This window comes from Balaenoptera physalus, assembly GCF_965194825.1.
Source record: "Balaenoptera physalus genome assembly, chromosome: 3".
Classification (NCBI taxonomy): Eukaryota; Metazoa; Chordata; class Mammalia; order Artiodactyla; family Balaenopteridae; genus Balaenoptera; species Balaenoptera physalus.
The window spans coordinates 147238797-147256451 of NC_138890.1; the positions used below are offsets into that span (position 1 = coordinate 147238797).

The 17655-nt window shown below is 42.1% G+C and overlaps 1 protein-coding gene across 1 annotated transcript in view; it reads right to left on the reverse strand.

Moving 5' to 3' along the window:
• Positions 1–17655, reverse strand: part of SLC1A3 (solute carrier family 1 member 3) — a 74740-nt gene that overhangs the window by 13592 nt on the left and 43493 nt on the right. Inside the window, exons 4-5 of the mRNA XM_082453795.1 lie at positions 3923–4127; positions 501–543 (exon numbers count right to left, since the gene is read on the reverse strand). Coding sequence (XP_082309921.1) covers positions 501–543; positions 3923–4127 — 248 coding nt within the window. The remainder of the gene's footprint in view (positions 1–500; positions 544–3922; positions 4128–17655) is intronic.

Below are 17655 nucleotides of genomic sequence, written 5' to 3' on the forward strand. Positions count from 1 at the left end.
CAGTACATGATGGTGGCAGTGCTTTCTGATGTGGTTCCTCCTTTAGAATCTACAAGGCCCTTAGTAGACTTTGAAAAAAACAACCCATTGATTTTTAAAATCAAACCCAGAAACTTGAATAATCTCCCTAATCTTTAAAGCAAGTTGTAAATATATCTTATACTGGAGTTTGCTTGCTTGGTGAGCTTTTGTGTATGGGCTATGGAGGAGAGGAGAGAGAGTCTCCTGATTAGCCTTCTTAATAATTAACAGAGACTTAATGAGTCATTTGTATGCAAGACATATAGTGTCTGGCAACTAATAAAGCCTTCAGTACAGGGAAGACCACCCCCCCCCCTCCCAATTCCCCAGAAAACTCTAGTGCTTTCCATCTGCTTGGCAAGAGTAGTGTTTCTTACTACAAAGAAATGGGAAAAAATTAAATTAAATTACAAAGAGAACCCTACTCTGTTTGGTACACCAAAGAGGAATTTTAAAGGTGAATTAGTGGCTGTGTTTACCTGTTTAAAGCAAGCTTCCACCAGATTTGGAGGGAACATATTCCTGTAAAGAAAATAATGGTCACTTGAAAAATTCCCAAATAATAAATTAGTTCCTTAAATACTTTTTCATTGTGTCTAAGGTAAAGATTGCACTGAAATAAGCAGCAAATGGAAAAAGAGAAAGATTTTGGTGGATCTTATGAAATGGGACATAGGTCATCCCTCAGCGTGGCCCATGTAGTTCATATTTTTCAAGGAAGTCCCAAATTCAACTCATCTGTCCTTTTGTCAGACAATGGGATTTTTTTATTCCAACATCAAACCCTGCTCCTAGGAAAAACCCAAGCGAGAATGGAAATGCCTTTTATCATAAGCATTCTGGTTAACTGAGGTATTATTCAATAATGGCCATTTTGGTATCATGCCATGTGTTTAAGGACCAAGTGTTCGGAATCAAATGTCATGGTCAGACTGTTCTCCACAGAGTCCTCCCAAAGGCCCTCTGGGGGATGAGATATTGACTCTGAATTGCTAGAGCTTCTAAGGCTCTTTGGTGACCAACAGGGAGATGGCCCACAAAACTTGAACTTGAGGCCCATGTGGCAGGGTTTGTTACTGCCTCAGTGCAGCGTTTGTGTTCATGGTGGGGAAGAAGTAAGAGGCAACACTCTCGCTGGGGAATCTCTAGCCAGCTGTATGACCTTGGCTAATTCATGGCACCCATGTAGGTCTCAGTTGACTCATCTGTTAAAGAGGAGATTGGATTAAACTATCACTAGGGCTCCAAGACTAAAGACTGCAGGAGAAGGAGACATGACCCAGGCAGCTGGAGAGTGTGAGATTCCAGCAGGTGTATGTCATCAATCAGATTTTAAGGTTATAAACTCTTGTCTCTTCCTACTGCCTAGACCAGGGGTCCCCAGCCACCGGGCTGTGGGGCAGGAGGTGAGCGGCAGGCTAGCCAGCAAAGCTTCACCTGCCGCTCCCCATCGCTCGCATTACTGCCTGAACTATCCCCACTCCCCAGCCCCCGTTCGTGGAAAAACTGTCTTCCACGAAACTGGTCCCTGGTGCCAAAAAGTTGGGGATCGCTGGCCTAGACCATCCAGTTTCTTTGTCCTTCCCATCTATGCTCTATGGGTCTGTTTCTACAAACCCTGAGAGAAAAGTGAGTTTAGGAGATTCCAAGATAAACGCTCGAACCAGGTGTCTGGGTGGGGACAGGTTAGTCTTACACTTGTCACTGGGGCAAGGAGGGGCAGAAACACACCAGATAGAGAATGACAAGATCCCAATTCTTTAAACAAGGAGTAGAAATTATACAGAAAGAAAGTATAATAAAATACCCCTAATCCAAACTCCCTCAGGGTAAAGTTCCTGAAAAGAAAATGGTGAAAAGCCTTAATTAATTGTACGAACTAAATAAAATCATTATCATTGGGTGCCAACTTGGTATGAAATAATACAGAGTGGCTTGTTACCTTCGGATAATTGCGATTAACTCCCTGAAAAGGGCTTTCAGGGAGGCACCATGGGGCTGCCTTGTGCTTACATACAGATGACACAAAGTCACTCATGGTCGGAATTGAGAGGTGCTGCTGAAGAGACCCTTTGTTGTCCAAATCACTCTTGAATCTACCGGCCACAGACCCATTCCTTGAGATGGCACGTGAACTCAAGTCCCTAGGAGGAGTTTCTCTCAGATGGTCGGTGGGGAATCCTTTAGAGTAAGCATCTAGGATTGGTAAGCCAGTCACTCTGCAAGTACGTTGTAGAGAAGGGAGGAAAGGGCTAGGTTTGGGGAGCACAGCCTGGGTGGGCTACTTGCTGGAGGAATGCTAAGCAGGTGGGGCATTGAGAGGTCCGTGCTGGGATATCTTCCATTTGCCTTTCTCCATCCACTCTCCAACCTGCTCTGTGCCTGGGAGGCTGACCCCTCACCTTCTGGCTTCCTGTTGGGTTTGTCCAGTGGGAGGCGCTGACAGATCACAGGGCAGTGGGAGGAGAGAAGTGGATGTATATATTCTTCCGGCTCTCCCTCTGGCAGGTTGGGCAACAGCTCCCTCCCTCCAAATTAGAGCTGTAGTCCCTATCCTGAGGGCCCTTTCCCTCAGGACACAGCCTGTCCAGACTTCCAGTATCGGCTCCCTTCTGTCCTCAGAGCCACAGGTGGTAACAAAACAGCTTCCTATTGCTGTTAGTCCTCTAGTGTCTCACCATCACTTGTAGGTTCCCTTTACCCTGCCCACACCTTTGCAAACCCCGTTCAGTGATCCTTTTGGGCTTGCAATACGCTTCCTGCCAGCAACTGACTGATGCAAAGGCAAGTGTGGAGAGAGAGCAGGCAGGGACGTGCCAGGCTCAAACTTGGGCTTACTTCTCAGTTCTGTGTCCAACATATTCTATCCTCAAGTCTGTTTCAAGTATTAGATAAGCTAATTTGTAATCAGTGTACGGTCTGTGTATAAAACAATGCTAAAGAAGCCATCCTTTAGTCTTTTATTATTGATCTGCCAAATCCTTTCTTCATAAATAGTACAAAAGGAAAACCTTGGGACAGGTATGATCAGATGATCTCTAAAGTCCCTTTTGGAAATAAATTGTCGTGTACAATGGATGATGATACAGATCACAAGTTCCAAATTAAAAGAGTCCAATGAACAGGCTATACTTGAAAGAAAAACAAAAAGTAGCCTTAAAGAGCAAGACTTGAGAAAAGTAGGTCAAGAATTATTGAAAGGCATTATGCTAAGTGAGATAAATCAGACAGAGACAAGTACTATATGATTATCACTTATATGTGGAATCTAAAAAATACAACTAATTAGTGATTATAACAAAAAAAGAAGCAGATGTATATAGATATAGAGAACAGATATAGAGAGCAAACTAGTGGTTACCAGTGGGGAGAGGGAAGGAGGGGGCAATATAGGGGTAGGGGAGTAAGAGGTACAAACTATTAGGTATAAAATAAGCCACAAGGATATATTGTACAGCACAGGGAATAAAGCCAATATTTTATAATAACTATAAATGGAGGATAACCTGTAAAAGTTGTGAATCACTATATTGTACACCTGTAACATATGTAATTGTACAGCAATATACTTCAGTAAAAAAATCACACACACAAAAGAACTATTAATATTGCAAGGTGAGCTGCACAGCTGAGAGGATGACTGACTGCTCAGATTCTGAATCCTAAAAGCAGGGCTCTTAAATCCTTATCTTCTCCTTGCTCTTCTCACCTCTTTCACATGAGATCAGAAAACGGACCCTTACTTCCATTTCTGTTAGAAAGAGGTAAAGATGTGACCTTCATTTCAAGCCCAGCGGGACTGGTTCAGTCAGATACCTCTTCTAGGGTTTGATCAGCTCCCCCAAGAAGAGGGGTTGGGTGGTCAAAATATACCCAAAAGGATGGGCTTGCAAGGACGTACCTGATCAAGTCCAGGAAGGCGTCTGCAGCTGTCACTTGTACAATTTTGCCTTCTCTGTGCATGTTTTCCTTTGTGCCCTTCCCAGGATGAATTATGATGACAACGATTATGCCAATCACCACGGCAATGATGGTCGTCGTCATGTAATAGACCACAGCTCGCATCCCCATCTTCCCTGACGCCTTACTATCTAGGGCCGCCATTCCTGGGGAAGGCAAACAGAAGGAGATTTTCAGCAAATCAGTTCAGGGAATTCTCCAGTGGAAGGTCACGGGAAGAGCATTTCCTTCACCACTCCCCTACCCTCTCCCACCCAGCAATGGGATTTTATACATGTTATGAGAACTTGGCACCAAATTTAATCAGGCCATCAACAAAAGGTGAAGGGAAAAAGCCATGGAACGTCTAGGCATCAGCTGTGTCAGCAAACTCGTGATCACCTATTTTCTGCCCCAAGAATTGATATCATGTGGCTCTCTGATGGTTTGAAGGGACAATCGAATTCTTTCCTAGGTTGCTACTAGTTGGGGAAGTTATGAGTGTTAGTTAGTGAGGTGTGTGTGTGTGTGTGTGTGTGTGTGTGTGTGTGTGTGTGTGTGTGTGAAGAGATACCTTAAAAGATTTCTGGCAGAATAATCTAAGCATATCTCAGGTTTTGAGCACTGTGCAGACTCACACAGATTAACTGCCATTAAGTTCTTTTATAAGAATTATTATTTTATGTATGTACTTGGGAGTCCTTTTTTTGGATATTTTTACGTAAAATTTCAGCTATTATTCTAATCACCTACTGATTTATCTTCAATTTACATTTAAAGTAGGCCAAAGTTCTCGAATAGCTTCTCTGTTGTTTCATTTTATCTCATCTCATCACAATTTTTTAAAAAGAATAATTTTGGTGGGGTTCTTCTCATTTTTGCACTCTGCCTTCCTCCACCTTGTCCCATAGGCCTGGAGTATCTTATCTCATGTGAAACATTCTTTCCCTCATTTTTAGGACATCTTCAAAATCTACCTCAGGCAAGGCATTATCCCCTGTGAGAGAGGAGGTATGACTTTGAAGGTTTCCCTAACTGCTCTAGCCAATGGAACACATCTCCATGCCTCTTGGGATGGAAAAAAATTGGAAATGACCCAAAACTCTCAAGAGAGTAAGTCATCTTAATAATAATATGGGCTCTTCTGTTTCATTAACCATTTCCTCACTTCTCTTCCTTCTTTCTCCTCCCCAAACCAGCTAAAACACTAAAATCCAATTATAGCATCATCCAATTATAGTTAATCAAACTTTTTTCTTTACTATTTAAAATCATGATTCTATAAACGTATTAAAAGTTTATATTGTATTTCAATGATCAGTATCAGATTCTAATAGTGGTTCAACATGTAGGTAGTGACCCTGTTCATACTAATGTATTGATATTTAGAGTAAGGTAAAGTATTGAAAAAAATAGTGTCCATGATTGCCAGATACCTCGCTGGGTTTGCTCCAAAATCTTGATACAATGGTAATGAGCTCTATGGGAACTGAAGCCATGACCTTCAACTTATAATTTCATGTGTAATGTGTATTTGAATCATATCATTCATAATTTTCATAATAAGCACTTAGTACCTGCTACGTTCTTATTTTTAACAATTTATAAGGCATATTAAAAAACAAATAAGTAACTTTCTAAGGTCTTAGTTAACACCAAATAAGGGGGAACTTGAACCCAGATCTTGTGTAACTGAATTTAACGTACTTTCTCCCCCTGAGAAAACCAACTACAGTTCCCACAAACAAGGAGGCCAATTTTGACTTTAATGCATGAACGTAGCTTCTTTTATCCTTGCCCTGGGTTTCTTGAAACCCAGCATTAATACCCACTTATGGGGGTGGCGCCACTTCAATACTTCACCATCATTAAAAATGGGCTAATCTGTTCTCAGTCCAAGTGGTCCCATCCCCCCAGGTTCATTCTCAGGTCTCCATCATATCTCAAAACATCTTGGCTTTCCTGTGCTTGAAATCATTTCTCCCAGAAGGGGCCCACTCTCTTTCCCATCATTGCCTGAGCTTGTCACCACTGAAGCCTGCAATTCTTCGGTGAGCGAGTGGTGTGGGCACAAAAGGCCGGATATCTCTGCTAGGGGTACCAGGCGGCAGTATTTTCTTCCTCCGAGATGCTTTCTTTCCCTCTCGCCTTCTATTCTGTGGTGCTGTTCCGTTCTCTCGCCAACTCTTCTCTGCTGCTCCTGCCCACTATTCTCGACCTATAGCTATTCAGAGAGAGCGCTAAGTGGTCAAGGCAGAGCACTGGAAACCAACGTGGCAGACAAAGGAGGAGGCTTAAATCTCCCTCCCTCCCACCATGGGGGAGGGGTGGGGAAAATTATACCAGAATCCACAGCTACAGGGCCATCGGCTCTAGGAAACAAAGTCTATAGGTGTTTTTTTTTTTTTAAGAAATAAAGTTTAAAAAAAGTGAAAACCAATAAGAAAGTATTTTCTCCATATGCTCTAATTCTGAAATAGATGAAGACAAACATTGAGGCATTTTTTTAGCAATGAGTCCAGAAGGAGAATCAACAGTCAAATGAGAGGCCTCACCAACCTCTGCATATTGACCTTGTTCCTCTGAAAGAGAATAAAGCAGCAGCTCCGATTGTTTCAGCGGAAGAAGGAATGTGTGGGAGTATCTTCATTAACCGATTCTCCATGTAGGTCCTTCCGCTAAAAGGGTTCTGGTGTCCCACAGCGGGGCTGCTTGCCCACTTCTGCCCAGGGTACCCCAGCATCCCCTCTCCTCCTTCCAATTCTAACCACTCCCTTTTTCTCTGAGGCAGGCTTGTAAAACTAAAGGGACCACTAGAAGCAAAGCCACACACTGTCATCAGGGCAACAGCAGGATGGATGTGGATGATCTGTCACAACACTGGGCCTGAAAGAGAATAGCCTTGATGCTGGTGGAGCCAAGAAAATGGAGGAAGAGCTCTGGAAGGCGAAACCCCACATAAGCCAGCTGTCATTCTTCCTGTCTCTTACCCAGACTCTGTGACCATCTTCCCCCAGCCTCCTGAAATTCCAGACAAAGCTCTACACTAGAGATAACACGTGTCTGGGCACAAGGGTAAAGTACTAAATCACTTTGTAGAAAAGGGAACTCTGGTAGGAAGTGCCCTAAATGTTTGAGAAGGGAAAAGTTTGCATTGAGCCTTGTCAGTTTAAAATATATGGAAGAAAAGGGCACTGTGGTGAGGGGGAAAGAGGTCCCTTGGGTATGTAGGTACTTGCGGGAGTATGTTATGACAACTATGTGTTCATCTAAATACGTATTTGAGAAACACATTCCAGAGCAAGTAGTAAAGATAATGATCTTGACTGGTCCCTTTTGCTTCATTTGATCTGGGCTTAGCTAAACCAGCCCCATTCAAGACATCCTGACATCTTTATTATGAAAACAATCTGTCATCAGAATTGAGATCCTCTTGAAACCCAAAGAAATACTATATTGTCTTACATGCTTGTAAGTTTATATGTTTTGTAAATATTCAGTTAACTTTTGTGCTGGTTCACTAACTCACCAAATTTGCCCTCTGATCAATGGCACATATTCATCTAATTTCATGACAACTGTATGTTGTAGATATTGTTAACACCATTTTAAAGGTAAAGAGACGAGGCCAGAGATGTTAAGTAACTTGCCCAGTGTTGCACAGCTAGTAAACAGCAGTGGCAGGATTTATACCCACAATCTCAAGGGAGTACCCTTTCCACTATACCTCAATTCTAATGGACAAGCTAGGAGTCACCCACATTTCATTTGCTTGTTATCCATGCTAACTTTCTTGCTTTTGAGATCAATATTGAAATGAGCCACTTGACTGGAAGAAAATTTCACGAAGGGAGGTAACTGTGGGAAAACTCTGACATTCCCCACCTTGAGGGGAAGTGAGTAACACTGGTCACCAGAAGGACCAGCCAGAGAGCTGATCAATCAGTTCAAATTCCTCTCTATGCCTAGAAAAACAGCCCAGAGCATGTTCTAATAGAGGGTGGAGTGTCTTGGATATTTGCTAACTGTGGGCACATGGGTCTTACTTTCTTTTCTAAAAATCAACCTGTCAATAACTGGTCATCAAGAAACTAATCAATCATTCATTCCTGCAAACCTATTATATGTTTACCAATGAGTCTGGCATCTAAGAAAGATTGAACAAGACATTTTCTAGAATGTAAAAGATTTAGACTTTGCTTCAAAACACCTGGGTATTTTAGGCAGCAGTCACTTTGAAGAGAGAGGAAAGGAAGAGAAGAGAGTTTCTTGATACAAATGGGTCAATATGCATTTACCTCTTTATTTATGAAGACAGTCTTTAGGTAATCAGTTCAGCACAACAGATATGCACCAAATTCACGTTTTGGGGGTGGGGTGGGGAGGGAGTGTTTCCTAAATATGTGTATGGAACTCTGTAAGTCTATTGTAAATTAGATTTCTTCTGGTATAATATTTGGTATGACTTCTCAGATAAATGAAATATGTATTCAGTCAAGTATTAGAGGGTAACATAAATAATGTCAAGTTCCCAAGGCTCTATTATTTGCATGGATTTTATTCTCCCATCAGCTAAAAATCTGTCTTATACATTAATGTGCCTCAGTCTATTCCCCCAATAACTCCTATTTCTGGTTTGAAATGTGAAATCTAAAGAAGAAACCGTCTGTTATGAATTGTCTTTCTACTCATCCTCGTGGTGTTTCATTGTTCTTCCAGGGCCACTGGATCAGCCCAGAAAGAACGGAAAAGGGGGGATGGCAACTGTGGACTCAAGAATATTGTTCTGTTTCAGTTGTTATTTTATTTTACATATACTCCTTCTCCACCATGGGCTTCTCAAACACTCATCTAATGAAAGCCGCCTGTTCTCAACCCTCCTAGAATTTCAAGATGGGCAAACTTACAACAAGGAAATCAAGGATGAGCTCTAGTATGTACCGTATTCATTTGACTAAAAGGTAATGATTTTTAATAAGAAAGTTAAGCTCTAGAAATACAATATACTTCATATTTACAGACTGAAAAATGAGCTCTTGTGTCCTAAAGCAGCTGCGCATTGCTGGAGCAAGGGCACACTGGAACCCTCAGCAATGGACAGTGAATAGGAGAGCCACAAAGTTCCGAGGAAAGGCGGTGAGGGGGAGGGAGGGAGTGTGAAACAAATCACTTTAAATCTCTGTCTAAAACTATGCGAAGGTTTTTTTCACTGAAATATTGTCTTCCGGCTTCTTTATAGACTAGATTGGAAAAAAAAAAAAGTTCTATGATTCTAGGGGTTCTGGAACAGAAGGCAAATCTTTAAAAGTTAGGTTAGAAACTGTATCATAGGGGGCTTCCCTGGAGGCACAGCGGTTAAGAATCTACCTGCCAATGCAGGGGACACGAGTTCGAGCCCTGGTCCAGGAAGATCCCACATGCCACGGAGCAACTAAGCCCGTGCACCACAACTACTGAGCCTGTGCTCTAGAGCCCGTGAGCCACAACTACCGAGCCCCCGTGTGCTGCAACTGTTGAAGCCCGTGTGCCTAGAGCCCGTGCTCCACAACAAGAGAAGCCACTGCAATGAGAGGCCCGTGCACCGCAACGAAGAGTAGCCCCCGCTCACCGCAACTAGAGAACCGCAATTAGAGAACCGCAACTAGAGGAAGCCCATGCGCAGCAACGAAAACCCAATGCACCCAAAAATAAAATAAATAAAATAAATAAATTTTTAAAAAACACGAAAAAAAAGAATTCTTAAAAAAAACTGTATCATAATTTTGCATCACAATGAATATGCTGGTTATAGCCTCAGAATTTCATCGAAGAGACAATATTTCAAACTACTTGAGGCCAACCTCAGGCATTTTTAGAAGCACATTCTTCTTAAAAAATGGTGGCACAGTGATTAAGAGTTCCGGCCGTGAGGTTAGAATACCTGGATTCCACTTCTAGCTCTGGTACCATGTGACCTCTGTAAGCCTCAGTTTCCTCATCTATAGAATGGGAATAAGGAAAGCTCTCTCACAGGGTTTTCATGGCATTAAAGGGACTTCTATACAGAAAGCACTTAGCATAGTGCTTGGCACATAGTAAGCATTCAAGAAACATTAGCTGTTATTATTATTAATTAATCAGATAAATAATAAGCTACTCTCTGTTATTTGACCTCTCTGAGCCTCCATTTCACCTAGACAAGAAGATAATAATACCTATATTGCAAGTGTAGGGAAAACTTATATAAAGAATCTGTACAAAATAGGCCCTTGATAAATGTTAGTTATGATTATTATATGACTCCCTCTACTAGAATTTTAGTGCCAAGAGAGCAGAACCATATGTCTTATTCATTGATGTAGTCTCCTTGCCCAAAACAGTGTCTGCACAGGAAGGCACCCAATAAATGTTTGTTGAATAGTCATTCTTACCACCACTGCGGCTGTTATGCCCGAAGGAGGCCACACACTTTTTAAAAAAGCGTTTAGATTAGGCTCCTGTTCAAATGACGAGCACTAAAGTTGCTTTTGCTTAAAGCACTCTGAAATGCGGACTCACCAATTTTGATTGCTTTTCCCGCCAATTAATCCAAAATAGTGAGGTTCCTTCTATCTTGAAGAAGGAGAGACAGACCTTGTGGGGAGTGACCCGGTATCACCTGGAGCTTTATCTCCAGAGCTGGGAGGTCATCAGAGCAGGGCAGGAGGGGCAGGAGGCTGGCACACCTCCATGCAGAGAAGGGAATGGAAGAGGGGGTGGGGTCTAACACGTGCTTAAGTGGGTCATGGCTAGTATTTTTATCCATTAACGAAAGAGGATAGAAAACAATAGAGTGCATACATGGGGTAAAGGTATTGTTTTGTGAAACTTTTTTCAGCTGTGTGTGTGTATGTCTGTGTGTATCCAGGTCACAGTGTAAACTACATCTGTATCCTCTTTGCAGGTTCTGGTAAAAAAAAAAGAAAAAAAAGGTTTGCAAACACTGGTATCTACCTCCTTTCAGTTAATAGTAGAGGCTTTAACAAGGAGCCACGAGCTATGGGCTTCCCTTCCTCTCACCTTGCTTCTGATGCCCTCGGGCTGCCCACCCACCATACCCAAGACCTCATCCCATCTCGCTAGCGGAGACCAAGGACATGAGGACCAAGGACATGACGGTGCTGATTTCTGGAATCTGGGCAACTCATTTGAACAGAAATTCTACAGACATTGTAACGAGGGAAAAAGTTTTAGAAAAGGTTTGTTTTGTGGAATATTGAGCCAAGAAAATTCTTTTACTTTAATCAGTGATTCTTTTACTTTAATCAGTGATTCTTAGTGAAGAGAGTTAAACCATCTCCACAAAGAGCTGAGAATGATTTTGTGGAATTCACAGTCAATTAAATCACAAGTATTCTCACATGGGTTTTCACCCTGGCCAACTTTTCCTTCCCGTTATGGCTGTTCACAGTCTCACAAAACTTGGCATCTCATTCACCTATAACACCACTTAGTTTTATGACGTTATATTGCATGAGAATGACAAGGAAGCTTCCTTACAAATTTACCACTTGTGATGGCATTTGTCAGGCAAGTTGATTTTTTAACTTGACCCTTACAACTTGTCAACGAGTCTTTTTTGAGCTCTAGTGTGCATTAGTAGAACGCAGTGTGGAAAGGTAAAAGGGAAACTTTCTCTTTCAAAAGACTGTTAAATAGAAAAACTAGCAGAGCAGACACTAGTACCATTGGCAGAAAAAGTCCTATCATAAATCACCTTTTATTCTCAGTCTGGTAGGACTGAGCAAACGATCCCTTTTCCCTGGCCATAGACATCCTTGAAAATGAACTTTCACAGAAGGAAGCAGTGAGGGGAAGCAGAGGCCCAGCTTCAACGGCTGCTACCTCTCATGTCCAAGAGCTTCTGGGTCCTTCCCCTTAACCTTTGGCGGGGGCTGGGCAGGGAGGGGGACTGCTTCTCCGGGGTACCAGCTGGTGAAGCCCTCTGAGTGGTCAAGCTTTGCTCTTCTCTACACTTAACCATCCAATAGCCTCATCACAACCTGACACAGCCCTGCCATGAATGGTTCCAGTAACGCGGGAACCCACCACACCGACTCCCTCTCTCTCTCAGCAAGGTCCCAGGAAACTCTCAGAAGGGCCAGCTCTGAGTTTCACGTCTCACAGGCCATCGCTGCCGGCGCGAGCCCCACGGAGAGGTGACCGTTCACCCCACACACTAGCCCATCCTTCGCTCACGGTATTGGAATGTGCCACACAATATGCTTTTCTTGAAGAGGAACCAGGGAGTCGTTCATCTTCTTTATGTGTGCTAAGCAGAGCAAGAGGGAGAGGCGAGTGGGACCCACGATGAGCTGGGGAGTAGTGATTAGTAACAGCTGACAGCCTCAGACCGAGACCCTTTCTTTGGTTACCTCATTGTGTAGCAGCGGAGCACAAAGGAATGACTGTCTTCTCGCCAAGACTTAGAAACCCAGGACCACAGAAAATAGCAGCTAAAAGAAAAAGTGTGGGTTGGGTGGTCGGAGCAAGGGCCGATCAGACGACTCTTGGTTATACCTGTGAAGCCTGGCTTTGAAAAGAGACCCCTATGATGTGGAAAGTCACACGCACAGGCGGTGGACCTTCAACCAGCCCCCGCCAGGAGCACTGATGTGAGTGGGGAAAGTAGGTGACTTCACTCCGGACAGAAAGAGCACGCAGAGAGCAGCAAATTGCTCTGGTTTAATGAGAGGAAGTTCTTTGAGGGCCAGAGCTCCAGCCCCCTCTGCCTTTGCAAAAGAATCACGATTTACAACCAACCACCGGATGAGTTGCTCGCAATTTCCGTAACAGCCCTCTTTACTCCGGGTTGTCTAACTTGCCACGGAAAAGACCTTTATGTTCTGGGCCTCGTGCAACTTTCTTAAGAAGGTGGTGATCAAAAGAGCACATTTTCTAAAATAGCTAGTGGGAAGCAGCCGCATAGCACAGGGAGATCAACCCTAGAGGGGTGGGATAGGGAGGATGGGAGGGAGACGCAAGAGGGAGGGGATATGGGGATATAGGTATACATATAGCTGATTGACTTTGTTATATAGCAGAAACTAACACAACATTGTAATGCAATTATACTCCAATAAAGATGTTAAAAAAAAAAAAAGCACATTTTCTAGCTGGCAGGATGCTGAATGGGACTGAGTTCTACCACTGGGCCAGACTTGTCCCAAGTTAGTCAAAGGGCGTCGCGAGTTGACTGCAGAACATGTCAGACTCAAGGGGTGCTCTTTCTTCCCATGGAAGTCCTGCCCCTCGCAGGAAAAAGAGGAATTGAAAGCCTCGTAGAAACTGAAAGCGACATATGGACGTTAAAACCCAAATCCATCTGGCCCAGATTCCCAGAACAGTTGAAGCAGGAGTGTGACTCCAGGCCTTGAGGAGGCTGGGAAGCAGCAGAGATTCCTGGGGCCAAAAGTGTCATACAAACTATGTGACCCAAGGTCCACCCCACCCCTCCAATTCCTTGCCATCAGAAGATTCTGGAACCATAACCCAACCTGAAAACTCTGAAATGCACTGAGATTAAGTTCTGTTGCCTGAAACTGAAATTAAGATATTTTTAAAAGGTATATTTCTTAAAAAAAAAAAAAAAAAAAGAAAGAAAGAAATAGTTGAGAGTAAAACATGTTCACCTCAGCTATTTTCTGAATTAAATCCAGAATATAGAATCTTATATACTACATAAAAGAATACATTTTTAAAACTTCAAGTGCACATAGTATGAGTGTGTTTCGTGTTTGGTAATTGCAATCACTGTTGCTTTTGTTGTGGTCATCCATTTACAGTGCCTGGTGTCAGTTTATTTATCTCTTGTAAAAATAAAATACAGTGTGTGTGAGTGAAAAAAAAAAGAAATTCAAGTCCATGTTTTGACCAGTTAAGAGAGTGTACAAAATTAAGTCTTTGGGGATAGAGTTGGGGTTGAGGAGAAGAGGAAGCTAGTGAGAGTTGAGGAATGACAGATAAGAAAGGGGAGAGAGAAAAGAGAAGAAAGAAAGGGAGACAAAGCAGAGAAGTATGGGATGGGGAAACAGTTCAGAAGGTGATTTTATCTCAGTCAGCATGTTTCTTGGGCTATGGCCAACACACCTCCTTTCAGTTCTGATTAGTTTTCTCACCATTTAAAAGTTCATCAATTGTTCTTATCTAATCTATAAAGGAATAGTTGCACCCAGGGAGTGGGAGATTATGCTCCCAACTACCTGACCCTAACAATAAAGCAGTATCACTTAGCAGAGTGAAAAAGAATGTAAACTCTAGAATTGGTTGGTTTCCCTCATCTCTGCCTTACACATAAGTCAGAGAACATTCCCTCCTTGGAACAGGAAAAGCTGCATTTTTGCCCCCAGGGCTAAGGGCAACAATGGAATTGAATTATTCCTGATATATTCCACTAGAAGTGGTGCAACACTTTACAGCTTTTTTCTTCTACACAAGGGAGTTAGTTTTGCAGCATCAGTTTCATATTTTGATGTTTTTTTCCACAGGGTATTTAGGAATTCCAAAAAATTCTCCAAAGAAAATTACAGGCAGCCCCTTACATTGAATTTCACTTACCCTGAGTAGACTTCAAGGAGCTGGAGGATGTCAAAGAAAAGATGTGGAAATGACATTTGGTTGATTTTGAGACTGATGGTGCATGCGTGGGATTGGTAATAATATTCTTTAACTTGGAATTTAGGGAGAGGGTGGGTAACGATACAGTCACCAGTGTCTGGAAAAAAACACAACTAGTGGATGGGCACATTGGAGTAAAATTTGGTAACACAAAATGGCAAAGAGAGAGGGGGAGGGAGAGAGAGAGAGAATATGAACTGGGGACATTGTCTTTAACAAGAAATATGGGATAAAAGATTTACAAATAAGGTAAAGAAAAGCAGGTACAAAACATTGATTTCAAATGACTAATTCAAATGACTATGACTGCCCCATCACAAATAATGGAAAGTGGCAGTAAGGAAGTGAAGTTATATTAGGGGTAACTTACTTCTTTTGAAAGTGGCTATACTGATTGCTTTCATAATTAAAAATTTCTCACTTATGTGTTCACTCACATTTCATTAAGGACCTTCTCAATGCTCTGGCCAAAGACATGATCATTAAGGCCCTCATGTATTTAGTAAGAAGTAAGACTTAAAAATATATTATTGTGAAACAGCCCTGAACAAATGAAATGCATAAAATTATCCAGCAGAATGATTTGAGATAGAATTGGGAGGAAAATAGGGAAATTTGTTGGCATATACTGGACGGAAATGATTGTAATAAACTGAAGGGTTTGCTTGATTTGAATCCTGGCTCCCTTACTTATTAGCTTGTGACTGGTCAAGATATGCAACCTCTCTGTGTCTCAGTAAATGAGGGATAATAATAGTATTTACTTCATAGGATTGTTCTGAGAATTAAATAAATTCCGCATGTGATGCCTTAGGACAATATCTGGCACATATCTTAGCCATGATGATGGTCATTTTTTTTTGTTTGTTTTTAAAAAATATTTTAGGTCTGAAAGACTCCTTGGAACACTACTGTAAAATGCGAGATCTCAGTAAGTAAAATTAGACCTTATATTTCTAGGCACATGCTAAGTGCTTTATCTGATTTAATCCTCTCAAATGACCTGCGTGGTTGGGACTTAACAATGGTCAATAACCATTTACAGATTAGGAAACAGGGAGGTGACACCACGTGCTCAGATCACACAGCTAGTAAGTGGCTATTGTTGGCATCTGAACTCAAATCTTTCTACCCCCAGAACTGCCCTGGAGATTCTTTGTAAAATAAAGTCTTCTTTGCACCGGACTTGTATCAATTGTTGATTTGCATTTGATTCGTCTAATGAGGAAGTCTGACAAAAATCTGTTAAATTCGTACTTGAAAGGATGCCTTATATCATAGTAAAAAAGTCTTGGTGCATGTGATGAAAAGGAAAGCGGTGATAATGAGTGGCTACTGTCAAAGCAGTGGGCAGCCTGCACTAGAATTAGTCCGATACCTTGTTGAACTGGAGAGTCATAACATGCCAGCTTTATTCAGAAGTTGACATACTAACAGATATCCTAAATCAAAGAGAAAAAAGAAACCTCAACCATGGGTAACTGCACATTGCAAAGGCCTTTGGGTAATTCCTGGAACTCCCAGGTCTCTTGGTGAAGCTGCAGTATTCCCTCCACACCATACTCTTCAGAGCGGCAGTTATCAAACTTTCTCTGACCCCATCCATGGTGGCACTCACCACCTCCTAGGCTAACTCTTCATTGTTGGGCAGCTTTGATTTTTAAAAACCGGTGCTTAAAAAGAACTGAAATCTGGTTCTTTATATTGCCCCTGAGATACATTTTTGCTTCTGGAGGAACACAGAGCAAGTCCAGTCCACATTTACCAGAGAGACCTCGGTCTTCTTTTCTCCAGACTAAATGCACGTCATTTCTCCAACTGATCCTCATGTATCACTGTTTTCAGAGGTTCATCAACCTGTAATCCTTCCCACTGCCTACCAGTCGGGGCCCTCATGCTCTGCTCCAAACCTTCTTTTCTCAGCTTCATTTCCTACGAGGGCCGATTCTACCGTATTCTTCTGGGCAACCTAGACTACTCAGTATTCCCTAGACACGCCTTGAGTTTTCCTGTCTCTGCATCTTTGCTTTTAAGGCTTCTTCTGCTCTTGTCCTCATTTCCTGTGGAAATCCTCCCGCCGGTCCAGCTCCTGAATTCCCAGAGCACTCTTTCTGTGCTTCTTGGCTTCAGAGCCGGCTTTGTTTTACAGTCATGTCTGTACCTGTTGGGCTCTCCATTAATATTTTCAACTCCTTGAGGCTAGAGACAGGTAATGTCTCTTCACATCTTTATTCTGCACACCGGTTAGCACATCACCTGCCCCAAATAGATGTCCAATAAATGTGTCTTGGATTGGATTCAACACCCTCTTAGTAGATAACCCTGCTTTGTCAAAGGTACTCTTGAATGTGCTTGGCACTAAACAAATACTCCCAAGGCATTGTGACCACTGCAGAGTACAGTGAACTATTCATAATTCTACCGAGGAAGCACACGACTATATTCATTCATTTTTAGCCACCACATCCTACTGTTGGTTCACATTAAGCTTTTAGTCACATTAATGGCTGCCAAGCTCAGTCGCTCCCCATCCTGTGATTGAATCTTTTGAATCTAAAAGCAGAAATGTGCATTTATCCTCTGCTCAACTTCATTTTGTTGGTTTCCATGCAGCACTGCAGCCCACTGAAGTCATTTTGACTCGTGCTCCAGAGGCATATGTGGTTGAAGCCATTCTTTGGGGGCTTATATCATCTCAAAACACAGTGTAGGTGCCTTCTAGGTCTTTAAGTTGTTGATAAAAAAAAAAAAAAAAAAGCAACAGGACAGGGTTTTTTTTAATAAGTGCACTAGGGTACTTTTCCAGGTATCTTTCCAGGTTGCCATGGAGCCTTAAACACTCTTTAGATCTAAATGTTGTCAGTTTCAAGTCCACACCACCGTTTCATTAGGTTCTATTTTATTGTCAAAGGTATTATAGAAGACTCTAAAATTTCAGAATAACCAAAATAAATTGTATCAGGAATTCCACAGCCAAATGTTATTATAGGAAGGGAGTATTTTTAAAACATAAAAAGATTCCTTGTACTACAGGGAACTGTCACAAGATGTTTTGTGAGA